The following is a 23,393-nucleotide window of genomic DNA, read 5'->3' as shown; positions in this document are numbered from 1 at the left end:
ATGCAATATTCATTTTGAGTCACCGTGGGCCATGCAATATTCATGTTGAGTCACTGTAGGCCATGCAATATTCATGTTGAGTCACTGTGGGCCATGCAATATTCATGTTGAGTCACTGTGGGCCATGCAATATTTATGTTGAGTCACTGTTGGCCATGCAATATTCATTTTGAGTCACCGTGGGCCATGCAATATTCATGTTGAGTCACTGTGGGCCATGCAATATTCATGTTGAGTCACTGTGGGCCATGCAATATTCATGTTGAGTCACTGTTGACCATGCAATATTCATGTTGAGTCACCGTGGGCCATGCAATATTCATGTTGAATCACTGTGGGCCATGCAATATTCATTTGAGTCACCGTGGGCCATGCAACATTCATGTATAAGTCACTGTGGGCCATGCAGTATTCATGTATAAGTCACTGTGGGCCATGCAATATTCATGTATAAGTCACTGTGGGCCACGCAATATTCATGTATAAGTCACTGTGGGCCATGCAATATTCATGTATAAGTCATTGTGGGCCATGCAATATTCATGTATAAGTCACTGTGGGCCATGCAATATTAATGTATAAGTCTGTGGGCCTTGCTCTGCATTAATGAGAGAAATTACACTTTCTGTATCCTGCCAATGCTTTGAACTTTGGCACAAGTGGTGTGAGAGCCACTCAGAGACACTGGTGCAGGTGTTCATTGGTGAGCCTGGTGCGGTGTTTGTTTGTAATAAAGTTCATTGTGGAGAAGGCTGATTCACAGCTGTATGTGGAGCCAAACATGGTCAGGATGTATGGTGCCAAAAGGGACATCAGCTGCAGGCACCATCTTTCCCCAGAAAGTTACAGGGTCACAATCACCAGCCTGCTCCTTCAAAGACACATTTTATTGCAGCTTAATCAACTCCATTTACTGTGATGTAACATCTACCCATCTGAAGATCTGTTTTGCTTCTTCTGACAACCTTGTCACATTTGTGACCAAGAAGGGTTTCTGGATGATCAGCAAAAGTTCTCTTCCAACAAAGCGAGCCCTGAAGTTATCCATAAGCTTCTGGATGAAATCAACATGGTTGGGAACATCTTTGTCTCCCTGCGTTTGCACCAACAGATCGGGGAAGTGGACAAGTTCTCCCTGGAGATCATTCTTTGACTGCGGTTATCATATCACACACTGTGTTGTTCTGTCCCTGTAGCTTAGCATTCAGTTGATTAAGGTGTGATGTAATGTCTGTCAAAAATGCAATTGTTTCCATCTTCTCCTCATCTTCCAAAAACTCAGAAAACCAAGTTGCCTTTTCACCCTTTTGCTCTGATAAGAAACCTTTGATGACCTCCTGAACGGCCCATAAGCGTTCCAAAACCCTGCCTTTGCTGAGCCATCTGACATTGTTGTGCTGTAGTAAGTCATCAAAACTGGCATTGGCCAACGTTCAGTTTCATCATCATTGTTATGACCTCAGAATACTATTTTCCCAAACTGGCACACAGGACAGATTGATGGATGATGCAGAGATATGATGTCAGGTCAGGGTGGTCCTCTTTTAAATGTGCAACCAGTCCCCTCCCTCTTCCTGTCATGGCTGGAGCTCCATCTGTGGTGATGGAGACCTCTGACTTCAGATCTATCCCCTGTCTGTCAGCATCCCTTTTATGGCCTCATGGATATCCTCTCCCCATGTGTGTGCTTCTAGATTTGTTAAAACTAACAGCTTCTCACTGAATCCTTTCTTTGTTTTGTTATAAAATCTGACAACCACCAGAAGCTGGGTGTTATCCATGTTTTCTGTTGATTCATCCACAACTAATTTTTATTTTATTTTACCTTTATTTAACCAGGCAAGTCAGTTAAGAACAAATTCTTATTTTCAATGACGGCCTGGGAACAGTGGGTTAACTGCCTGTTCAGGGGCAGAACGACAGATTTGTACCTTGTCAGCTCGGGGGTTTGAACTCGCAACCTTCCGGTTACTAGTCCAACGCTCTAACCACTAGGCTACCCTGCCGCCCGGTGCATTCTGAAGGGCCTCATCAAGTTGTGAAGTTAAATCTTCAGCTAATATTTTAGTTCTCCTCATTGCCGTGGAACCTGACAGTGGGATCTGTTTGATCTTTTCCATGAGCTCATCTTTTAGTTCACCTTCAAGCAAGGTGTCAGCAACTTCACACATGCAGTGCCTTGCGAAAGTATTCGGCCCCCTTGAACTTTGCGACCTTTTGCCACATTTCAGGCTTCAAACATAAAGATATAAAACTGTATTTTTTTGTGAAGAATCAACAACAAGTGGGACACAATCATGAAGTGGAACGACATTTATTGGATATTTCAAACTTTTTTAACAAATCAAAAACTGAAAAATTGAGCGTGCAAAATTATTCAGCCCCCTTAAGTTAATACTTTGTAGCGCCACCTTTTGCTGCGATTACAGCTGTAAGTCGCTTGGGGTATGTCTCTATCAATTTTGCACATCGAGAGACTGACATTTTTTCCCATTCCTCCTTGCAAAACAGCTCGAGCTCAGTGAGGTTGGATGGAGAGCATTTGTGAACAGCAGTTTTCAGTTCCTTCCACAGATTCTCGATTGGATTCAGGTCTGGACTTTGACTTGGCCATTCTAACACCTGAATATGTTTATTTTTGAACCATTCCATTGTAGATTTTGCTTTATGTTTTGGATCATTGTCTTGTTGGAAGACAAATCTCCGTCCCAGTCTCAGGTCTTTTGCAGACTCCATCAGGTTTTCTTCCAGAATGGTCCTGTATTTGGCTCCATCCATCTTCCCATCAATTTTAACCATCTTCCCTGTCCCTGCTGAAGAAAAGCAGGCCCAAACCATGATGCTGCCACCACCATGTTTGACAGTGGAGATGGTGTGTTCAGGGTGATGAGCTGTGTTGCTTTTACGCCAAACATAACGTTTTGCATTGTTGCGAAAAAGTTCAATTTTAGTTTCATCTGACCAGAGCACCTTCTTCCACATGTTTGGTGTGTCTCCCAGGTGGCTTGTGGCAAACTTTAAACAACACTTTTTATGGATATCTTTAAGAAATGGCTTTCTTCTTGCCACTCTTCCATAAAGGCCAGATTTGTGCAATATACGACTGATTGTTGTCCTATGGACAGAGTCTCCCACCTCAGCTGGAGATCTCTGCAGTTCATCCAGAGTGATCATGGGCCTCTTGGCTGCATCTCTGATCAGTCTTCTCCTTGTATGAGCTGAAAGTTTAGAGGGACGGCCAGGTCTTGGTAGATTTGCAGTGGTCTGATACTCCTTCCATTTCAATATTATCGCTTGCACAATGCTCCTTGGGATGTTTAAAGCTTGGGAAATCTTTTTGTATCCAAATCCGGCTTTAAACTTCTTCACAACAGTATCTCGGACCTGCCTGGTGTGTTCCTTGTTCTTCATGATGCTCTCTGCGCTTTTAACGGACCTCTGAGACTATCACAGTGCAGGTGCATTTATACGGAGACTTGATTACACACAGGTGGATTGTATTTATCATCATTAGTCATTTAGGTCAACATTGGATCATTCAGAGATCCTCACTGAACTTCTGGAGAGAGTTTGCTGCACTGAAAGTAAAGGGGCTGAATAATTTTGCACGCCCAATTTTTCAGTTTTTGATTTGTTAAAAAAGTTTTAAATATCCAATAAATGTCGTTCCACTTCATGATTGTGTCCCACTTGTTGTTGATTCTTCACAAAAAAATACAGTTTTATATCTTTATGTTTGAAGCCTGAAATGTGGCAAAAGGTCGCAAAGTTCAAGGGGGCCGAATACTTTCGCAAGGCACTGTACATTCTTTTACCACCTCAGCGTCTGAAAATGTTTTTGGGTGTTTTCCCAAAACCCAAGCTATCCTCATTGGACACTCCATTGCACGTGGTTGGGGTGTCAGTGAATTGACAAGGACTTTGGTGGAACTATCATATTGGGATTTGAGTTGGTTAATCTTGTTTGTTCTCACCTCCGTGTTCATGGGATACTTCTTTTTTTTTTTCTTAAAAAAAATGTGTTGCCCCCTTTTCTCCCCAATTTCGTGGTATCCAATTGTTAGTAGTTACTATCTTGTCTCATCGCTACAACTCCCGTACGTGCTCGGGAGAGACGAAGGTCGAAAGCCATGCGTAAGCCATGCGTCCTCCGAAACACAACCCAACACAGCGCGCATCCAACCCAGAAGCCAGCCGCACCGGGCGTCGGAGGAAACACTGCACCTGGTTAGCGTGCACTGCGCCCAGCCCGCACTGCGCCCAGCCTGCCACAGGAGCTAGTCACTGATGAGACAAGGATATCCCTACCGGCCAAGCCCTCCCTAACCCGCTGGGCCAATTGTGCGTCGCCCCATGGACCTCCCGGTCGCGGCCGGCTGCGACAGAGCCAGGACTCAAACCCAGAGTCTCTGGTTGCACAGCTAGCACTGCGATGCAGAGCCCTAGACCGCTGCGCCACCCAGGAGGCCCTGTTCAGGGGATGCTTCTGATCGAATTTACTATGCCTGGTGTCATAATGGCACTTAACATTGGCACTTTTCACGAGAGCTACGGACTCACTGCATATCAGACACATTGGTTTTGTGTTAGTTGCGGAGAGAATGAATAAATACTGTTCCGTCCACTCGTCTTTGAATGAATATATGGTTTTCAGAGTCAACTTTTCTTTTTTTAGAACAATCCATATTAACAAAGATACTGGTAACTAAGCTCCTTCTATCTGTAATATTTACATAGATGTCAGTGTGATTCGAGGGACAATAGTGTGATGAGTACCAGGCAGTTAGCAAGTTTGGTAGGCTATTAACGACCATCAGCGAAACTCAAGCTACTATATTTGCAGATGATACTACAATTTATGTAGCAAGACAATCGGTTCAACAGGTACAGCAAGCTTTGCAAGAAGATTTGGAGATTATCAGGAAATGGGTTTGCCATAACAAACTTGCTTTAAACACCAAGAAAACCAAAGTTATGCTGGTCTGTTCAACTAGGAAAAGGCCAAAACAGCATGGGATACAATTAAGTATGGGAGGAGTACAAATTGAAGAAGTGGCAGAAACCAAACTACTGGGAGTGCAGCTAGACAACTGCTTATCATCTCAAATAACTAATCTATGTAAAAAAAATATTAAAACAGCATGCATAATCAGAAGGATAGCTAAATAATTACCAGGGAAAATCCTTCAGCAAATAACACAGGCATTGGTTGAGAGTCAAGTGAACTATTGTTCGGTGGTCTGGGGAAATGCATCATCTAGTGAAGTTAGGAGGCTGCAGAATGCACAGAATAAAGCAGCAATTGTTTTAAGGCGGAGATATGGTTCTTCTGTTGCAGTCATGCGCAGTGTTCTTGGTTGGTCATCAATCGACAAGATAATTGAAAAAAACATGCTTATCTTATTTTATAATATACATCATTTAAAACGGCCAAGTTCTATTCACAATGGTATTCAGTTGGTAAGAGACAGACATTCCGTAAATACTAGGAATAGATTGTCCACCGTCATGTGTTATCCAGACAGAAAAAATAAATGGGCAAAAGAACATTTCGATTTAGAGCAATAAAGAAATGGAATAAATTAACTGAGCAAACTAGAAACCTTTCAATATATAAGTTTAAACATTATTTAAAAACAATTTAAATATAGAATATAGAAATGTTGTGGGACTATAGTAGATGAAGAATCAATATTTTTTTAGATTGAGTATTTATTGGGTCATTATGCTAGTGTATTATGTATGTTTGTAATAGTGTGTTATATGTGAAAGTGTGTTTGTATTATGAATTGTATTTTAATGTTAAGGACTCTTGGAAGATTAGTCCAAATGGGGACTAAAATAAATCTTAATAAAATCCAATCAAAATCAAATCAAATCAGCTGCATCAGAGATTGGGGAAGCTTAATTTCCATGACTAAATGGTCACACGGAATTTGACTGCCTTCGTAACTAGTGACTGCCCGGGTGGCAGTAATATGGTCACCACAACAGCCCTAGCTATGCCTCTCAGCCACTCTGCCTCTCAGGCTCTGTCTCCCAGGCCCTGCCTTTCAGCCTCTCTCTCTCCCAGGCCCCGCCTCTCAGCCTCTCAGGTTCTGCCTCCCAAACCTTGCCTCTCTGTCTCTCTGTCTCGTAGGCCCTGCCTCTCAGCCTCTCTGTCTCCCAGGCCCTGCCTCTCAGCCTCTCTGTTTCCCAGGTCCTGCCTCTCAGCCTCTCTGTCTCCCAGGTCCTGCCTCTCAGCCTCTCTGTCTCCCAGGCCCTGCCTCTCAGCCTCTCTGTCTCCCAGGTCCTGCCTCTCAGCCTCTCTGTCTCCCAGGCCTCTCAGCCTCTCTGTCTCCCAGGCCCTGCCTCTCAGCCTCTCTGTCTCCCAGGCCCTGCCTCTCAGCCTCTCTGTCTCCCAGGTCCTGCCTCTCAAGCTCTGCCTCCCGGGCCCCTCATCCCCTCTGCCTCCCAGGCCCTGTCTCTCAGCCTCTCTGATCAATTAGGGTCACTAACTAGTTTGGAACTCCTCTCACCTCGTTGTCTCTGCCTACAGACAGAAACTAAAACAAGAGGCTCCCACGCTGAGGTCTGTCCAACGCTGGTCCGACCAAGCTGACTCCACACTCCAAGACTGCTTCCATCACGTGGACTGGGACATGTTTCGTATTGCGTCAGACAACAACATTGACGAATACGCTGATTCGGTGTGCGAGTTCATTAGAACGTGAGTTGAAGATGTCGTTCCCATAGCAACGATTAAAACATTCCCTAACCAGAAACCGTGGATTGATGGCAGCATTCGCGTGAAACTGAAAGCGCGAACCACTGCTTTTAATCAGGGCAAGGTGTCTGGTAACATGACCGAATACAAACAGTGCAGCTATTCCCTCCGCAAGGCTATCAAACAAGCTAAGCGTCAGTACAGAGACAAAGTAGAATCTCAATTCAACGGCTCAGACACAAGAGGCATGTGGCAGGGTCTACAGTCAATCACAGACTACAGGAAGAAATCCAGCCCAGTCACGGACCAGGATGTCCTGCTCCCAGGCAGACTAAATAACTTTTTTGCCCGCTGTGAGGACAATACAGTGCCACTGACACGGCCTGCAACGAAAACATGCGGTCTCTCCTTCACTGCAGCCGAGGTGAGTAAGACATTTAAACGTGTTAACCCTTGCAAGGCTGCAGGCCCAGACGGCATCCCCAGCCGCACCCTCAGAGCATGCGCAGACCAGCTGGCCGGTGTGTTTACGGACATATTCAATCAATCCCTATACCAGTCTGCTGTTCCCACATGCTTCAAGAGGGCCACCATTGTTCCTGTTCCCAAGAAAGCTAAGGTAACTGAGCTAAACGACTACCGCCCCGTAGCACTCACTTCCGTCATCATGAAGTGCTTTGAGAGACTAGTCAAGGACCATATCACCTCCACCCTACCTGACACCCTAGACCCACTCCAATTTGCTTATCGCCCAAATAGGTCCACAGACGATGCAATCTCAACCACACTGCACACTGCCCTAACCCATCTGGACAAGAGGAATACCTATGTGAGAATGCTGTTCATCGACTACAGCGCGGCATTCAACACCATAGTACCCTCCAAGCTCGTCATCAAGCTCGAGACCCTGGGTCTCGACCCCTCCCTGTGCAACTGGGTACTGGACTTCCTGACGGGCCGCCCCCAGGTGGTGAGGGTAGGCAACAACATCTCCTCCCCGCTGATCCTCAACACTGGGGCCCCACAAGGGTGCGTTCTGAGCCCTCTCCTGTACTCCCTGTTCACCCACGACTGCGTGGCCACGCACGCCTCCAACTCAATCATCAAGTTTGCGGACGACACAACAGTGTCGAGTAGGTAAGTGTCGAGTAGGTATCAAGTAGGCTTGATTACCAACAACGACGAGACGGCCTACAGGGAGGAGGTGAGGGCCCTCGGAGTGTGGTGTCAGGAAAATAACCTCACACTCAACGTCAACAAAACTAAGGAGATGATTGTGGACTTCAGGAAACAGCAGAGGGAACACCCCCCTATCCACATCGATGTAACAGTAGTGGAGAGGGTAGCAAGTTTTAAGTTCCTCGGCATACACATCACAGACAAACTGAATTGGTCCACTCACACAGACAGCATTGTGAAGAAGGCGCAGCAGCGCCTCTTCAACCTCAGGAGGCTGAAGAAATTTGGCTTGTCACCAAAAGCACTCACAAACTTCTACAGATGCACAATCGAGAGCATCCTGGCGGGCTGTATCACCGCCTGGTACGGCAACTGCTCCGCCCTCAACCGTAAGGCTCTCCAGAGGGTAGTGAGGTCTGCACAACGCATCACCGGGGGCAAACTACCTGCCCTCCAGGACACCTACACCCCCCGATGTCACAGGAAGGCCATAAGGATCATCAAGGACATCAACCACCCGAGCCACTGCCTGTTCACCCCGCTATCATCCAGAAGGCGAGGTCAGTACAGGTGCATCAAAGCTGGGACCGAGAGACTGAAAAACAGCTTCTATCTCAAGGCCATCAGACTGTTAAACAGCCACCACTAACATTGAGTGGCTGCTGCCAACACACTGACACTGACTCAACTCCAGCCACTTTAATAATGGGAATTGATGGGAAATGATGTAAATATATCACTAGCCACTTTAAACAATGCTACCTTATATAATGTTACTTACCCTACATTATTAATCTCATATGCATACGTATATACTGTACTCTATATCATCGACTGTATTCTTATGTAATACATGTATCACTAGCCACTTTAACTATGCCACTTTGTTTACATACTCATCTCATATGTATATACTGTACTCGATACCATCTACTGTATCTTGCCTATGCTGCTCTGTACCATCACTCATTCATATATCCTTATGTACATATTCTTTATCCCCTTACACTGTGTACAAGACAGTAGTTTTGGAACTGTTTGTTAGATTACTTGTTATTACTGCATTGTCGGAACTAGAAGCACAAGCATTTCGCTACACTCGCATTAACATCTGCTAACCATGTGTATGTGACAAATAAAATTTGATTTTGATTTGATTTGATTTAGTTCTTAAATGGATACAAATTGAAAGGAGAAACCAAAAACACTCTGTCCTCCATGGAAGGAGTTTGACACCCCTGCTCTAAGGCCTACAGTATCTGCCTCTCTATCCTTTGCTTCCTAGGCCCTGTCTCTCTGCCTCCAAAGCGCTTTGCAGACACCAACTGGAATATCGCAGAGTACCCTGCTGAATACACCACTTGTCCCTTTAGTCAAAGCAGCTAGTGCCTTCATAACAACAAAATAAACAAACATTATCAACATGCAAAAAGCAAACCTCTATAACACCATAAGCATGCATAAAAACGTATTTACATGCAACATAAATGATTATTCCATTAGATTACAGTTAACGAAACGCTTAATCCAGTATAACTTAACGTATCGAATTTATTATACAAGATTTTTAAATTCTATAGCTCAACGGCAGAGTCATGTCTGAAGTGTAAAACTACTAATGGCCCAATAATTTATGCCTTCTGGGAATGTTATAAAATCCAAAGTTATGGATGTCAGAGGTTTTGCAATGTAAATGTGCTTTCAATTCGTCTGTCTGTATATTTCAAGACATGTCATATGTAGTGAGATACCCGATGGGTTGGACAATACTCTTCTCATCAATTATCTTTCAAAAAAAGCTTATACTCAAAAACTGGAGATCAGCCAATCCTCCATCGTTCACGCAATGGAAAATGCTTTATTATCTAAAAATTGAACGAGTGTGGGCGACGGAGAGAAACAAAATAGTACAGTTTGAGAACATTTGACAGAAAGTGATGCGGGCGCCGGAGATAAGAGTGTGGGAGTAGTGGGTCTGGGTAGGGCTGATGTTTGTATTTGTATGTGCATGTTTTGTATTGTTTATCAAATATTTTTAAACATCTTATAAAAATGAAATAATAATAATAATAATGATGAATACAAAAATAGATTAGAAAAGAATGATTTTTATTGTTAAACGTGACTCTGTAAACATAGTGTCGGCTAGCTAGCTAGAGTGGGAAAGTTAGCTGGTCCGGCTGTTGGACGTACTGCTGACGTTTCACCACACAGTCTACTTTCATGCAATGTTACTGTTTAATGCATTGTTGAGTTTAGAGCAAGAAAGGCATTTCACTCTATTTGTGCACGTGACGTTAAAACTTGAAACTGAACCTTGAATTTCGCCCCCCCCATCATTAAGTTGATGGTTTATATTTGGGATCATGTTTTACAGCTCTGTCATTATTAGCACTTTATTAGGTAAAAAATATATATTTGACATGTGTAAAGTCCACACAGAGGGCCAGAGATAATTACAGAAACCTGTGATAATCTGAAATTCCCTAAAAAGGCCACTAGAACATATCACCTGATAACATTTGATTTATTCCTTGAAAGTTACCAAAATGCAGGTAGTTTATTGGTAAACTTCAAAAGTTTTCAGTGATATACCCTCTCTGTGCAACTCTACCCAGGGGGAACATTATGTAGGCAGCAGGCCCTGATACACAGAAGGTTGGTGGCACCTTCATTTGGGGGGCTCGTGGTAATGGCTGGAGAGGAATGAGTGGAATGGTATCTAATACATCAAGCGTATGGTTACCATGTATTTGACCCCAGTCCATTTACACAGCTCCAGACATTATTATGAGCTGTCCTCCCCTCAGCAGCCTCCACTCTACTATATGCAATTGTGAATGCCTGTGTGTCTGAATGACCCTGGTATTATGAAAGGAGCAGGAAGATGGGAGAAAAGACTTAAATGATACACCACAGTGGAATCGACGACAGTGCTATATATGAATATGTGACTTGATTGCAGTCCTTTTTCGTTATTGGCATTTTAATAAGCTTGCTGAATCTCATGTCATGTTAAATATTTGTACAACCACATGGTTCTATTAGGGAATCCTACAGTTAGACACAGATTGAATCAGTGGCCATTTTTGATGTAATGTATTTCAATCAATAGGAATGTTCAATCAAAGGCCAGAATCTGCCATTGGATTTCATTCTAAAGTTCTAGGGAGACGCTCTTCATCCGGGTGATAGAGGGAATATGCTGTTCAGGGCAGCATAATGTGCTGTACCCATCCATAGCCACAACAACATGTCATCAATATACACAGTGATGAGCACAGAATCAGCTGACCCAGTCCACTCAGCTCACACTGTTCCCTTCACCACACACACAAGCACGCATGCACGGAAGCACACACGTTATCACCACAGCTTTTCTCACCACATAGCTGACAGTGGTGATTACGATGATGATGATGATGTGTCTGGTGCTACACGGAGGGGGATCACTTCAACTGGAGGATTAGGTTTCGTTACCCAGGTAACAGGTCAGGTAACCCTGGGTGACAGGTGTAATCCCTGGAGTGAGGATCATCTGGGGGGACACTAAGGAGCGGTGACATCACAGTGGGATTACATCATTGTCCCAGGTGGTGGCGGTGACCCAATGAGTCAATGTCTTTATCAGAGCTGTGTTACTCACCAATACAGCTGCAGTACTGGCCTGAGATACAGTTGCCACATAAAGGCTTTTGGATATTTGAGAGAATGTTTAGAATCCTAAATAACCTGCCCAGTGTTCTTTAAAGCAGAAATGAACAAAAAGTCAATCAGACATCCAGTGTTTCAAACAGCCACACTGGTTAATGATTATGTCTAATGTTTCTTCTCTCTCTCTGGTTGTTGTGTGACAGTTTCGATGTGGACAACGGCACATCGTCGGGGCGCAGCCCACTGGACCCCATGGCCAGCCCGGGGTCTGGGCTCATACTGCAGGGCAACTTTGTCCACAGTCAGCGGAGAGAGTCCTTCCTCTACCGCTCCGACTCGGACTATGACCTGTCACCCAAGTCCATGTCCAGAAACTCCTCCATCGCCAGTGACATGTGAGTGTTTCTTTCTCCAGCTGCCTCTCTGTTCACACTCTCACAGTCTCACACTCTCTCTCTTGTTCTATTTCAGTCGATCATAGCTCACCTATTGCCGCCCCCCATCCACACACACACATTTTCTTTCTACACATGCATTACTATTTATCTCACTGAAGAGATTGAGTGTTTTCATAGGGGTTATTTAACTTGATATCTGTCTGTCAGTGTGCTTGTTGTCCCTCCCCAGGCCACTGTTTGATGGAGGTGTCACGTCTCTATTGTAAGCCTGTTTCCCTCAGCAGTAGGGGAAAGCAAATCTTACACATGTAGGACAGCTAGCTGTAGTACCCTGAGTGTGAACCTTGAGAATGTAAAGGCCTTGCATTCTTCAGTTAGTTTGGTGATCACATTAGAAGGCTCTATTTTTAGGTATGTATTGTCCTAAATTGCTTCACTTACTACAACAACTATAGATTGCCTTTGGGTCACCAACTTACTCATTATCCCCAAGGTGACCAAATCAATACACACACATCTAAGGTTTCCAATGTGCTTCATTTCTGCCTCTCTTCTAGCTTTAGTAACGGACACACATGTAACTTGAACAGTGAACACAGAGACAGAGACAGAGAGAGACACAGAGAGAGACACAGAGAGAAACACAGAGAGAGACACAGACAGAGACAGAGAGAGACACAGAGAGAGACACAGACAGAGACAGAGAGAGACACAGAGAGAGACACAGAGAGAGACACAGAGAGAGACACAGAGACAGAGAGAGACACAGAGAGAGACACAGAGAGAGACACAGACAGAGACACAGAGATTAGTTACCATTGAAGTATATTAGTATAGAGCTGTGTAACCATCAACCATCTGTCCCTTACCAAGATGACTATCCAGTTACGCTCAAACAGGAAATGATGTATTGACTGGAGACAGTGTATCTCCATTCAGTCTGTAGTAAGGCAGTAACCATATCCCTCCTGTCTCTCCCTGTCACTAGGTATGAGTCCCAAATGGTCCCCATCTTCCCCATGTAGTGCACTACTATTGTTTACCCACATAGGGCTCTTGTCAAAAGTAGTGCAGTGTGTGGGGAATAGGCTGCCATTCTGGACGCACCCTATGATTGTGGCTGAATGACCCTGCCTTAGCCTAACCCACCTATCAGAATACCACACTAAAATCACCCTGCCTCTCTAAATGGTATTGATCACAAGCCAGCTCCTCGCCAGGCTCTATGTTACATGATGCTGATACTCCCTTCATAGTCCCTTTACTTTTCCCAGTTGACACATCCAGATCGACTTACAGGAGCAATTAGGGTTAAGTAACTTGCTCAAGGGCACATCAACATATTTTTCACCTAGGATTCAAACCAGCAACCTTTCGGTTAGTGGCCCAACACTCTTAACCACAAGGCTACCAGCTAACCCATTTGCCATGCAGTGTTAATGTTTGTTTAGTATTTTTGTATTGGTATTTTGTTTTTTTTCTTGTCACATACAGTACACCGGATAGGTGCAGTGAAGTGTGTTGTTTTACAGGATCAACCATAGTAGTTACTCTGGGGGCCAACTGTTACCCTGTGGGCCAACTGTTACTCTGGGGGCCAACTGTTACTCTGGAGGCCAACTGTTACTCTGAGGGCCAACTGTTACTCTGAGGGCCAACTGTTACTCTGGGGGCCAACTGTTACTCTGGAGACCAACTGTTACTCTGGGGGCCAACTGTTACTCTGGAGGCCAACTGTTACTCTGGGGGCCAACTGTTACTCTGGGGGCCAACTGTTACTCTGGAGGCCAACTGTTACTATGGGGGCCAATTGTTACTCTGGGGGCCAACTGTTACTCTGGGGGCCAATTGTTACTCTGTGGGCCAACTGTTACTCTGGAGGCCAACTGTTACTCTGGAGGCCAACTGTTACTCTGAGGGCCAACTGTTACTCTGAGGGCCAACTGTTACTCTGAGGGCCAACTGTTACTCTGGAGGCCAACTGTTACTCTGGGGGCCAACTGTTACTCTGGGGGCCAACTGTTACTCTGGGGGCCAACTGTTACTCTGGGGGCCAACTGTTCCTCTGGGGGCCAACTGTTACTCTGGGGGCCACCTGTTACTCTGGAGGCCAACTGTTACTCTGGGGGCCAACTGTTACTCTGGGGGCCAACTGTTACTCTGGAGGCCAACTGTTACTCTGGAGGCCAACTGTTACTCTCAGGGCCAACTGTTACTCTGGGGCTTATCATTGATGTACAGTAAAATTAGAAACCGATGCCTTTGCTATCTAACACTGACATGAATCCCAAACACAGTATATTGGACTAAATGACTTGGTTTTCTAGGGAAACAAACATAGGGAACATAGATGTCTCTAAGGAAATAATTTACTGACAGAATCTTATTGAAATTTCTTTGGTGCCTCTATGTAAACAGTTCTGTCTGCAGATAAAAAATAAATAAATCCTGCCGGGTACTAGCTAACACAAACCAGTGTTAGGGGCTGGGGGAGGGAAGACAGGAGGAGAGGGAAGCTGGAATGCAACCTCTAACCTAATCTCTCTCTCTCTCCCTCCCTCCCCACTCGTTCTCTCTCTCTCACGCTCTCTCTCAATTCAATTTAAGGGGCTTTATTGGCATGTGAAACATCTCTCTCTCTCCCTCTCTCTCTTTCGCTTGTCTGTAAAATTATTTTCCCCTTTACTGAAAAGGTACGATATAGAAGAATGTTATGGAGAAATAAAGGATTGAGATAGCCTCTGTGCTAGTTTACTTCTATGACCATAACTACTACTGCTGCTAATGAAATGCCAGTGATACAATAGTGTACACAACCTTGGAGCAGGTGATTTTTCTTCATGTCTATTTCTTCCTCCCATTCCCGCCTTCACTCTTTCTCTAAGTTCAGAGGGCAGTGTTTGTGGCACATTCCACCCTAGTCTCCTAGGATGACAGGGCATGATGCCACCCCTTTACTTTGTGCCCTCAGACTTGTGGCAGCACAGGAAGTGGGTGGGGATTGGGGGATAAAGTGAGGAGGGGTTGGGGGGATTGCACACTGTTTTACACCCACAGGAATCTAGGGAGACAGTCATTTAGAAGGAGAGGAGGAAAGAGTTTTCTTGCGGTCATTGTGACCAGTGTCAGAATTTAGGAGCTGCCATTCTAGTCATAGGCAGGTTTTTCAGAGAACCGGGGGGTCCACTCTCTTGGCATGTTCCTGGCTCGTGGTAAAAAGTGAAAGTGCATAGAGTCAATGAAGAAGCAGATATGTTTATAGATATATCCATAATATAGCCTAGTAGACTTGCCATATATCCATGCTACACATACTGCTACACATACTGCCATAACATGGCTGGAGTCTTTTCCTCTGTCACCGAGCGGGCGGAAATGTGGACATTTGAAGGTCATGTTTAGATCGGTGTATAAAAGTGTGTCCAGGTGTGTCAAAAAATAAAATGTAACCTCTCTTTATCTTGTTCTCTTTTTGCAGTCATGGCGACGATATGATTGTAACACCATTTGCACAGGTGAGCAATGGCACACATGTTACAGTGCCTTGCGAAAGTATTCGGCCCCCTTGAACTTTGCGACCTTTTGCCACATTTCAGGCTTCAAATATAAAACTGTATTTTTTTGTGAAGAATCAACAACAAGTGGGACACAATCATGAAGTGGAACGACATTTATTGGATATTTCAAACTTTTTTAACAAATCAAAAACTGAAAAATTGGGCGTGCAAAATTATTCAGCCCCCTTAAGTTAATACTTTGTAGCGCCACCTTTTGCTGCGGTTACAGCTGTAAGTCTCTTGGGGTATGTCTCTTTTAATTTTGCACATCGAGAGACTGAAATTTTTTCCCATTCCTCCTTGTAAAACAGGGCACCTTCTTCCACATGTTTGGTGTGTCTCCCAGGTGGCTTGTGGCAAACTTTAAACAACACTTTTTATGTATATCTTTAAGAAATGTCTTTCTTCTTGCCACTCTTCCATAAAGGCCAGATTTGTGCAATATACGACTGATTGTTGTCCTATGGACAGAGTCTCCCACCTCAGCTGTAGATCTCTGCAGTTCATCCAGAGTGATCATGGGCCTCTTGGCTGCATCTCTGATCAGTCTTCTCCTTGTATGAGCTGAAAGTTTAGAGGGAAGGCCAGGTCTTGGTAGATTTGCAGTGGTCTGATACTCCTTCCATTTCAATATTATCGCTTGCACAGTGCTCCTTGGGATGTTTAAAGCTTGGGAAATCTTTTTGTATCCAAATCCGGCTTTAAACTTCTTCACAACAGTATCTCGGACCTGCCTGGTGTGTTCCTTGTTCTTCATGATGCTCTCTGCGCTTTTAACGGACCTCTGAAACTATCACAGTGCAGGTGCATTTATACGGAGACTTGATTACACACAGGTGGATTGTATTTATCATCATTAGTCATTTAGGTCAACATTGGATCATTCAGAGATCCTCACTGAACTTCTGGAGAGAGTTTGCTGCACTGAAAGTAAAGGGGCTGAATAATTTTGCACGCCCAATTTTTCAGTTTTTGATTTGTTAAAAAAGTTTGAAATATCCAATAAATGTCGTTTCACTTCATGATTGTGTCCCACTTGTTGTTGATTCTTCACAAAAAAATACAGTTTTATATATTTATGTTTGAAGCCTGAAATGTGGCAAAAGGTCGCAAAGTTCAAGGGGGCCGAATACTTTCGCAAGGCACTGTAAACAAGTTGTATTGGGTTGTTTTGCTGGCTAATTCCTTGGGGAAACCACAGTAGAGTATGTTATCATGACATTGTGCAATAGACACAGGCCCATTGTTCAATCACTGTTCAAATGTGTGAGATTATTTTGAGGGTTTTAATGTTAATCTGTCCTGATCTCCTTCAGGTTCTGGCCAGTCTAAGAACTGTACGAAATCATTTTGCTGCATTAAGCAATTGTTCACAAGACAGAGCGTCCAACAAGTAAGTCCTCAGAAGCATACAGTGTATACACAATGAGTCTGTATTTACTGCTGTGTAGTAGTCGAAAGCAAGGCACCCAAATATTTCTGTTGTTTTTCTTTTTTGGGGCTATATATGTATTTATATGATGATATCGCAAAATGAAGTCTCCTGCTATGGTGTTTTGTTAAAAATCGCTTCAGTATTCCCCATACCATCTCCCTTTGGTCTGAGCGCTATACCGCCAGGCACTTGCTTGCATTTTACACAATGTGGTGGAGAAGACGTGAATGTCACTCCTTTGCTGTAGTTCTCCCCCTACTGTTCCTGACTGGGACTACAACAACACTCAGTAAAGGTGCCCCCCTGCCATATTGCTCCAGTTCAACGTGAGATCTGTGATGAATGAGGACTGATTCAGCTGAACAGGGAACGTTGCAGTATATTGACCTCTGTTAGTGAGGCAAAGAGGGGGGGAAAGAGAGGGGGAAGATAGATAGGAGGAGTTCGATAGGGGAGAGATAGGAGGATAGGGCAGTAGTGTTGTTTTGGGAGGAGATGTATCAATGTGTGTTTTGTTTCTCCCCACACCAGGAGATCACCCATGTGTAATCCACCACCCATCACCAAGACCACCTTCACAGGTACGCTGATAGTCTTTAAGTGTGGTCTTTGTGTATGTTTGTGTGTGTGTGTGTGTGTGTGTGTGTGTGTGTGTGTGTGTGTGTGTGTGTGTGTGTGTGTGTGTGTGTGTGTGTGTGTTTGTGTGTGTGTACTGTATGAATACGTTGATACAATTGAAAGGAGGGAGAGAAAATGCTCTGCCATTCTACAGCAATATCATCCATTCTATTAGTTGTGGAAAAGGCAAGAGGCCTTGATGATGGTGTCATCGCATTCTGATATGACAGATGGGGGATGGGAACTGTCAGACCAGAGACGGAGGATGATGACACAGACATCCTTTAGGGGGAGCCAAACAATAGGACACTGGATAAAAGCCATCCATGTTTAGAATAGATACGCCTCTAGCTACAGGATAGCACAATGGGAACCAAAAACCATATAGGCTGCAGGACAGCGGTTAGCAACCCTGGTACAGTACGACCAGCAGGACTGTTTGACTTGTGGTTCATCTGTCTGTCTGTCTGTCTGTCTGTCTGTCTGTCTGTCTGTCTGTCTGTCTGTCTGTCTGTCTGTCTGTCTGTCACTCAGCCTTTTGTGTAAAGGCTTCTGTGCCCAAGTGCTGTCTGGCGCCATGCTCTATCCCCTGGCTGATAGCTCATAGCCAGTCCCTACATTCCACACAGCCCTATGGGACCCTGCTAGCATCATGTCGCTACATTCCACACAGCCCTATGGGATCCTGCTAGCATCAGGTCGCTGCTGTACATCTGTGGCTGTGCTTAGCAGGACAGTGTGGCCCCTCACCTTTAACTACCCACTGTAGCAGTGACCTGGGTATACAGTGATAGGAGGTCAGTAGAATGACATCTAAATCAGTGTGTCTAACTAACTAACACACCATGAAAGGGACCGGGAATTCACAAGCAATGTACTTAATTACCCGGAGCCAACCAGCAGAACAGTGAAATGACAATATCAAATTAGCTTTTATATTGTACTGTAATCTATAAGATACAGATTGTGGGTAGCCTTTGTCAAAGAGGAGAGGAGAGTCGTCCACTTTTTATTCAGCATAGGGCTTCTCTCTCAGGTGTTTTTAGGGAGAGGCGACAGGGAGAGGCGACAGGGATAGAAGCCCAGTGGACCAGAAGAGATCTGTTCTTGAAGGGCTCCTCTCCTTGCCCTCTAGCACTATGTACGGCTGGCAGTTTGGCAGGGTGAGCAGCCAACCATGGTAGTAGGTCCCATATTCTGTAGTAGGACCTATACTCTGTTAGTTATTCCCATACTCTGTTAGTAGGTCCCATACTCTGGTAGTAGGACCCATACTCTGGTAGTAGGTCCCATACTCTGTTAGTAGGTCCCATACTCTGTTAGGAGGTCCCATACTCTGTTAGTTATTCCCATACTCTGTTAGTAGGTCCCATACTCTGTTAGTAGGTCCTGTAGTAGGAACCATACTCTGGTAGTAGGACCCATACTCTGGTAGTAGGACCCATACCCTGTTAGTGGGACCCATACACTGATAGTAGGTCCCATACTCTGTTAGTAGGTCCCATACTCTGTTAGTAGGTCCCATACTCTGTTAGTAGGTCCTGTGGTAGGAACCATACTCTGGTAGTAGGACCCATACTCTGATAGTAGGTCCCATACTCTGTTAGTAGGTCCCATACTCTGGTAGTAGATCTTGTAGTAGGTCCCATACTCTGTCAGTAGGTCCTGTAGTAGGAACCATACTCTGGTAGTAGGTCCCATGCTCTGTTAGTAGGTCCCATACTCTGTTAGTAGGTCATGTAGTAGGAAGCATACTCTGGTAGTAGGTCATGTAGTAGGACCCATACTCTGGTAGTAGGTCCTGTAGTAGGTCCCATACTCTGATAGTAGGTCCTGTAGTATGTCCCATACTCTGGTAGTAGGTCATGTAGTAGGTCCCATACTCTGTTAGTAGGTCGTGTAGTAGGTCCCATACTCTGTTAGTAGGTCCTGTAGTATGTCCCATACTCTGGTAATAAGTCATGTAGTAGGTCCCATGCTCTGTTAGTAGGTCCCATACTCTGTTAGTAGGTCCTGTAGTATGTCCCATACTCTGGTAGTAGGTCCCATACTCTGGTAGTAGGTCATGTAGTAGTTACCATACTCTGTTAGTAGGTTCCATACTCTGATAGTAGGTCATGTAGTAGGTCCCATACTCTGTTAGTAGGTATTGTAGGTGGTCCCATACTCTGGCAGTAAGTCCCATTCTCTGGTAGTAGATATTGTACTAGGTCCCATACTCTGTTAGTAGGTCCTGTAGTAGGAACCATACTCTGGTAGTAGGTCCCATGCTCTGTTAGTAGGTCCCATAATATGTTAGTAGGTCCTGTAGTAGGAACCATACTCTGGTAGTAGGGCCCATACTCTGTTAGTAGGTCCCATACTCTGGTAGTAGGTCATGTAGTAGGAACCATACTCTGGTAGTAGGTTGTGTAGTAGGCCCCATACTCTGTTAGTAGGTCCTGTAGTATGTCCCATAATCTGGTAATAGGTCATGTAGTAGGACCCATACTCTGTTAGTAAGTCCTGTAGTATGTCCCATACTCTGGTAGTAGGTCCCATACTCTGGTAGTAGGTCATGTAGTAGGTCCCATACTCTGTTAGTAGGTCCCATACTCTGTTAGTAGGACCCATACTCTGTTAGTAGGTATTGTAGGTGGCCCCATACTCTGGCAGTAAGTCCCATACCCTGGTAGTAGGTCATGTAGTAGGTCCCATACTCTGTTAGGTGGTCATGTAGTAGGCCCCATACTCTGGTAGTAGGTAATGTAGTAGGTCCCATACTCTGTTAGTAGGTCCCATACTCTGTTAGTAGGTCACGTAGTATGTCCCATACTCTGGTAGTAGGTCCCATACTCTGGTAGTAGGTCATGTAGTAGGACCCATACTCTGGTAGTAGGTCATGTAGTAGGACCCATACTCTGGTAGTAGGTCCCATACTCTGGTAGTATGTCATGTAGTAGGATCCATACTCTCGTAGTAGGTCATGTAGTAGGACCCATACTCTGGTAGTAGGTCCCATACTCTGTTAGTAGGTCCTGTAGTAGGTTCCATACTCTGTTAGTAGGTCCTGTAGTAGGTCCCATATGCTGACAGTAGGTCCCATACTCTTGTAGTTGGTCCTGTAGTATGTCCCATACTCTGGTAGTAGGTCCCATACTCTGTTAGTAGGTCATGTAGTAGGTCCCATACTCTGGTAGTAGGTCCCATACTCTGTTAGTAGGTCGTGTAGTAGGTCCCATACTCTGTTAGTAGGTCCTGTAGTATGTCCCATACTCTGGTAATAAGTCATGTAGTAGGTCCCATGCTCTGTTAGTAGGTCCCATACTCTGTTAGTAGGTCCTGTAGTATGTCCCATACTCTGGTAGTAGGTCCCCATACTCTGGTAGTAGGTCATGTAGTAGTTACCATACTCTGTTAGTAGGTTCCATACTCTGATAGTAGGTCATGTAGTAGGTCCCATACTCTGTTAGTAGGTATTGTAGGTGGTCCCATGCTCTGTTAGTAGATCATGTAGTACGTCCCATACTCTGTTAATAGGTCATGTTGTAGGTCCCATACTCTGTCAATAGGTCCCATACTCTGATAGTATGTCCCATTGTCTCACACAACACTCTCCTATCTACCCTGGAACATGCATAGAACACAGTGTATGATGAATTGATGACATTGCACTATATTTAGATCTGATCAGAGTGCATCCATTATGGGCTATAAAAGAGACCTTGAGTCATCAGCTTGATTGTTTGAGTGTATTGACTATTTGTAATTCATGCACAGCTCTGTGCTGGCCAGGCAGTGCCATCCTGTTGAGACAGACAATAAGTAGGTGATTTATAACAGTCTAAATGGGACATAGAGAGGCCAGTGGGGCATTAGACGAGCCCTGCCATGAGTCCCACATGACATTTAGGCTGGTCTCTTCCACATTTGTCCCTATCCCTTCCATCTCTATCTCTTAGTTTATCAGACATCCATCGATTGGTTGGTTTTTGAAGATGGCTAATTTTAGAGCGGGCTAAGAATAGACTGATGAGCAGAATAGACCAATGAGGAGTGATGTAGGATTATGAACTCTGAGCTCTGAGAGACAATAGTGCTGGTCTAGTAGTAAGCCACCTGCTGTGATCCAGACTAGGTGGTGAGGGAGTAAAAACAGTTGACACTTTATTCATTGTGATCTGATGTGCTTCACTTAATAGGGACAGACTGCATCCTGGATAATTGCATTGTTGTTATCATAGTAGTTATAGAAGAACAACATAGTATAAGGGACAAAGTATTGCCATGTAATAATAATATCATTTTTTAGCATATCCCAACTCTCCCTGAGACACCCTCGGCGAGTGGGGTCACAGCCTTGGTCTGCCATTATCAATGGCAACCCTGGGAGGGTTAAGTGCCTTGCTCAAGGGCACATAAACAGATGTTTCACCTTGTCGACTCTGGGATTCAAACTGATGACCTTTCAGTTACTAGGCCCGTCGCTAACCACTAGGCTACCTGCCGCCAGGTGTATCTCTCGAAGAGTTTCCTTCTAGTTTTATATCTTGAAGATTGGACATCAAATATAATGGAATCAAACCAAACACAATGATGATGATGGTTATGATAATTATGATTTCCAAAGCAATGACAACATACATTAGTTTAGAACAGAAACATGTCCCTGATGGCGGTATGTACAGCATTACCCTTCTCCCACTTCCAGTCCCAGTCCAGCTCCAGTGTTCCTATCTGCTCCGGTCCAGGGTTTGGCAGCAGCCTGCCATCTGTGCAGCAGAGTAGTCTCTCGTGCACTGGTGTCTGATGTCGCACTAGGCATGAGAAGAATGTCATTGACGTCAGTGCAGTCCCTGTCAGAGAGAGTGGCACCCCACCCACTGATACCAAATCAGAAAGGGAGAGAGATAATGAGAGAGGGATATCGAGAGAGGAAGAGAGATAACGAGAGAGGGAGAGGAAGAATGATACACAGAGGGAGAGGGGGGGAAGGAAAAGGATGAGGAGGAGGAGAGGCAGAGAAATGTAAAAGAGAGGGTGAGGGAGGGGGCAAAGAGGAAAAAGTAATGCAATGCCGATGTTTGTGAGGGTTGTGAGTTATGTTGGGAATATTACTGTACATGTGGCACACACATACGCACACACACTCCATTGCCCTCCACACTGCCCTTTCCCACCTTGACAAAAGGAATACCTACATGAAAATGCTGATCATTGACTACAGCTCAGCGTGCAACACCATAGTGCCCTATGGTGAGGGTTAAGTGCCGGGCCTACTCCAGGTGGTGAGGGTAAGCAACAACACATGCGCCACACTGACCCTCAACACAGGGCCCCTCAGGCCCTGTTCACCCACAAAGTCTGCCGACGACACAACGGTGGTAGGCCTGGTGGTGGTAGGTCTGATCACCGACGGCAATGAGACAGCCTGAAGGGGGAGGTCAGAGACTTAGCAGTGTGTTGCCAGGACAACAACCTCTCTCTCAGTATCAGTAAGACCAAGGAGCTGATCGTGGACTACAGGAAACAGAGGGCTGAGCACGCCCCAATTTACATCGACGGGGCTGTAGTGGAGCAGGTCGAGAGCTTCAAGTTCCTCGGTATCCACATCACTAAGGATCTATCATGGTCCAAACACACCACCACAGTCGTAAAGACGGCACGACAACGCCTCTTCCGCCTCCGGAGGCTGAAAAGATTTGGCATGGACCCTCATCCTCAAAAAGTTCTATAGCTGCACCATCGAGAGCATCTTGACTGGCTGCATCCCCGCTGGTATGGCAACTTCTCGGCATCCGACTGCAAGGCACTACAGAGTGTAGGTGTGTATGACCCAGTACATCACTGAGGCCGAGCTCCCTGCC

At 44.9% G+C, this 23,393-nt stretch overlaps 1 protein-coding gene and 1 pseudogene across 2 annotated transcripts in view; one reads left to right on the top strand and one right to left on the bottom strand.

The window, feature by feature from the left end:
- Positions 1-23,393, top strand: part of LOC110525419 (3',5'-cyclic-AMP phosphodiesterase 4D) — a 55,113-nt gene that overhangs the window by 14,506 nt on the left and 17,214 nt on the right. For both annotated transcript variants that reach the window (XM_090237176.1, XM_090237175.1), the window contains exons 3-6: positions 11,743-11,934; positions 15,416-15,452; positions 16,811-16,887; positions 17,461-17,510. In XM_090237176.1, the coding sequence (XP_090093302.1) occupies positions 11,743-11,934; positions 15,416-15,452; positions 16,811-16,887; positions 17,461-17,510 (356 nt within the window). The remainder of the gene's footprint in view (positions 1-11,742; positions 11,935-15,415; positions 15,453-16,810; positions 16,888-17,460; positions 17,511-23,393) is intronic.
- On the bottom strand, positions 911-1,781 carry LOC149982785 (general transcription factor II-I repeat domain-containing protein 2A-like; annotated as a pseudogene).

Source organism: Oncorhynchus mykiss, chromosome 6, assembly GCF_057628025.1.
Source record: "Oncorhynchus mykiss isolate SJ-2025 chromosome 6, ASM5762802v1, whole genome shotgun sequence".
NCBI lineage: Eukaryota > Metazoa > Chordata > Actinopteri > Salmoniformes > Salmonidae > Oncorhynchus > Oncorhynchus mykiss.
The sequence above is the reverse complement of the archived record's forward strand: the minus strand, read 5'-3'. Positions and strand labels throughout refer to the sequence as shown.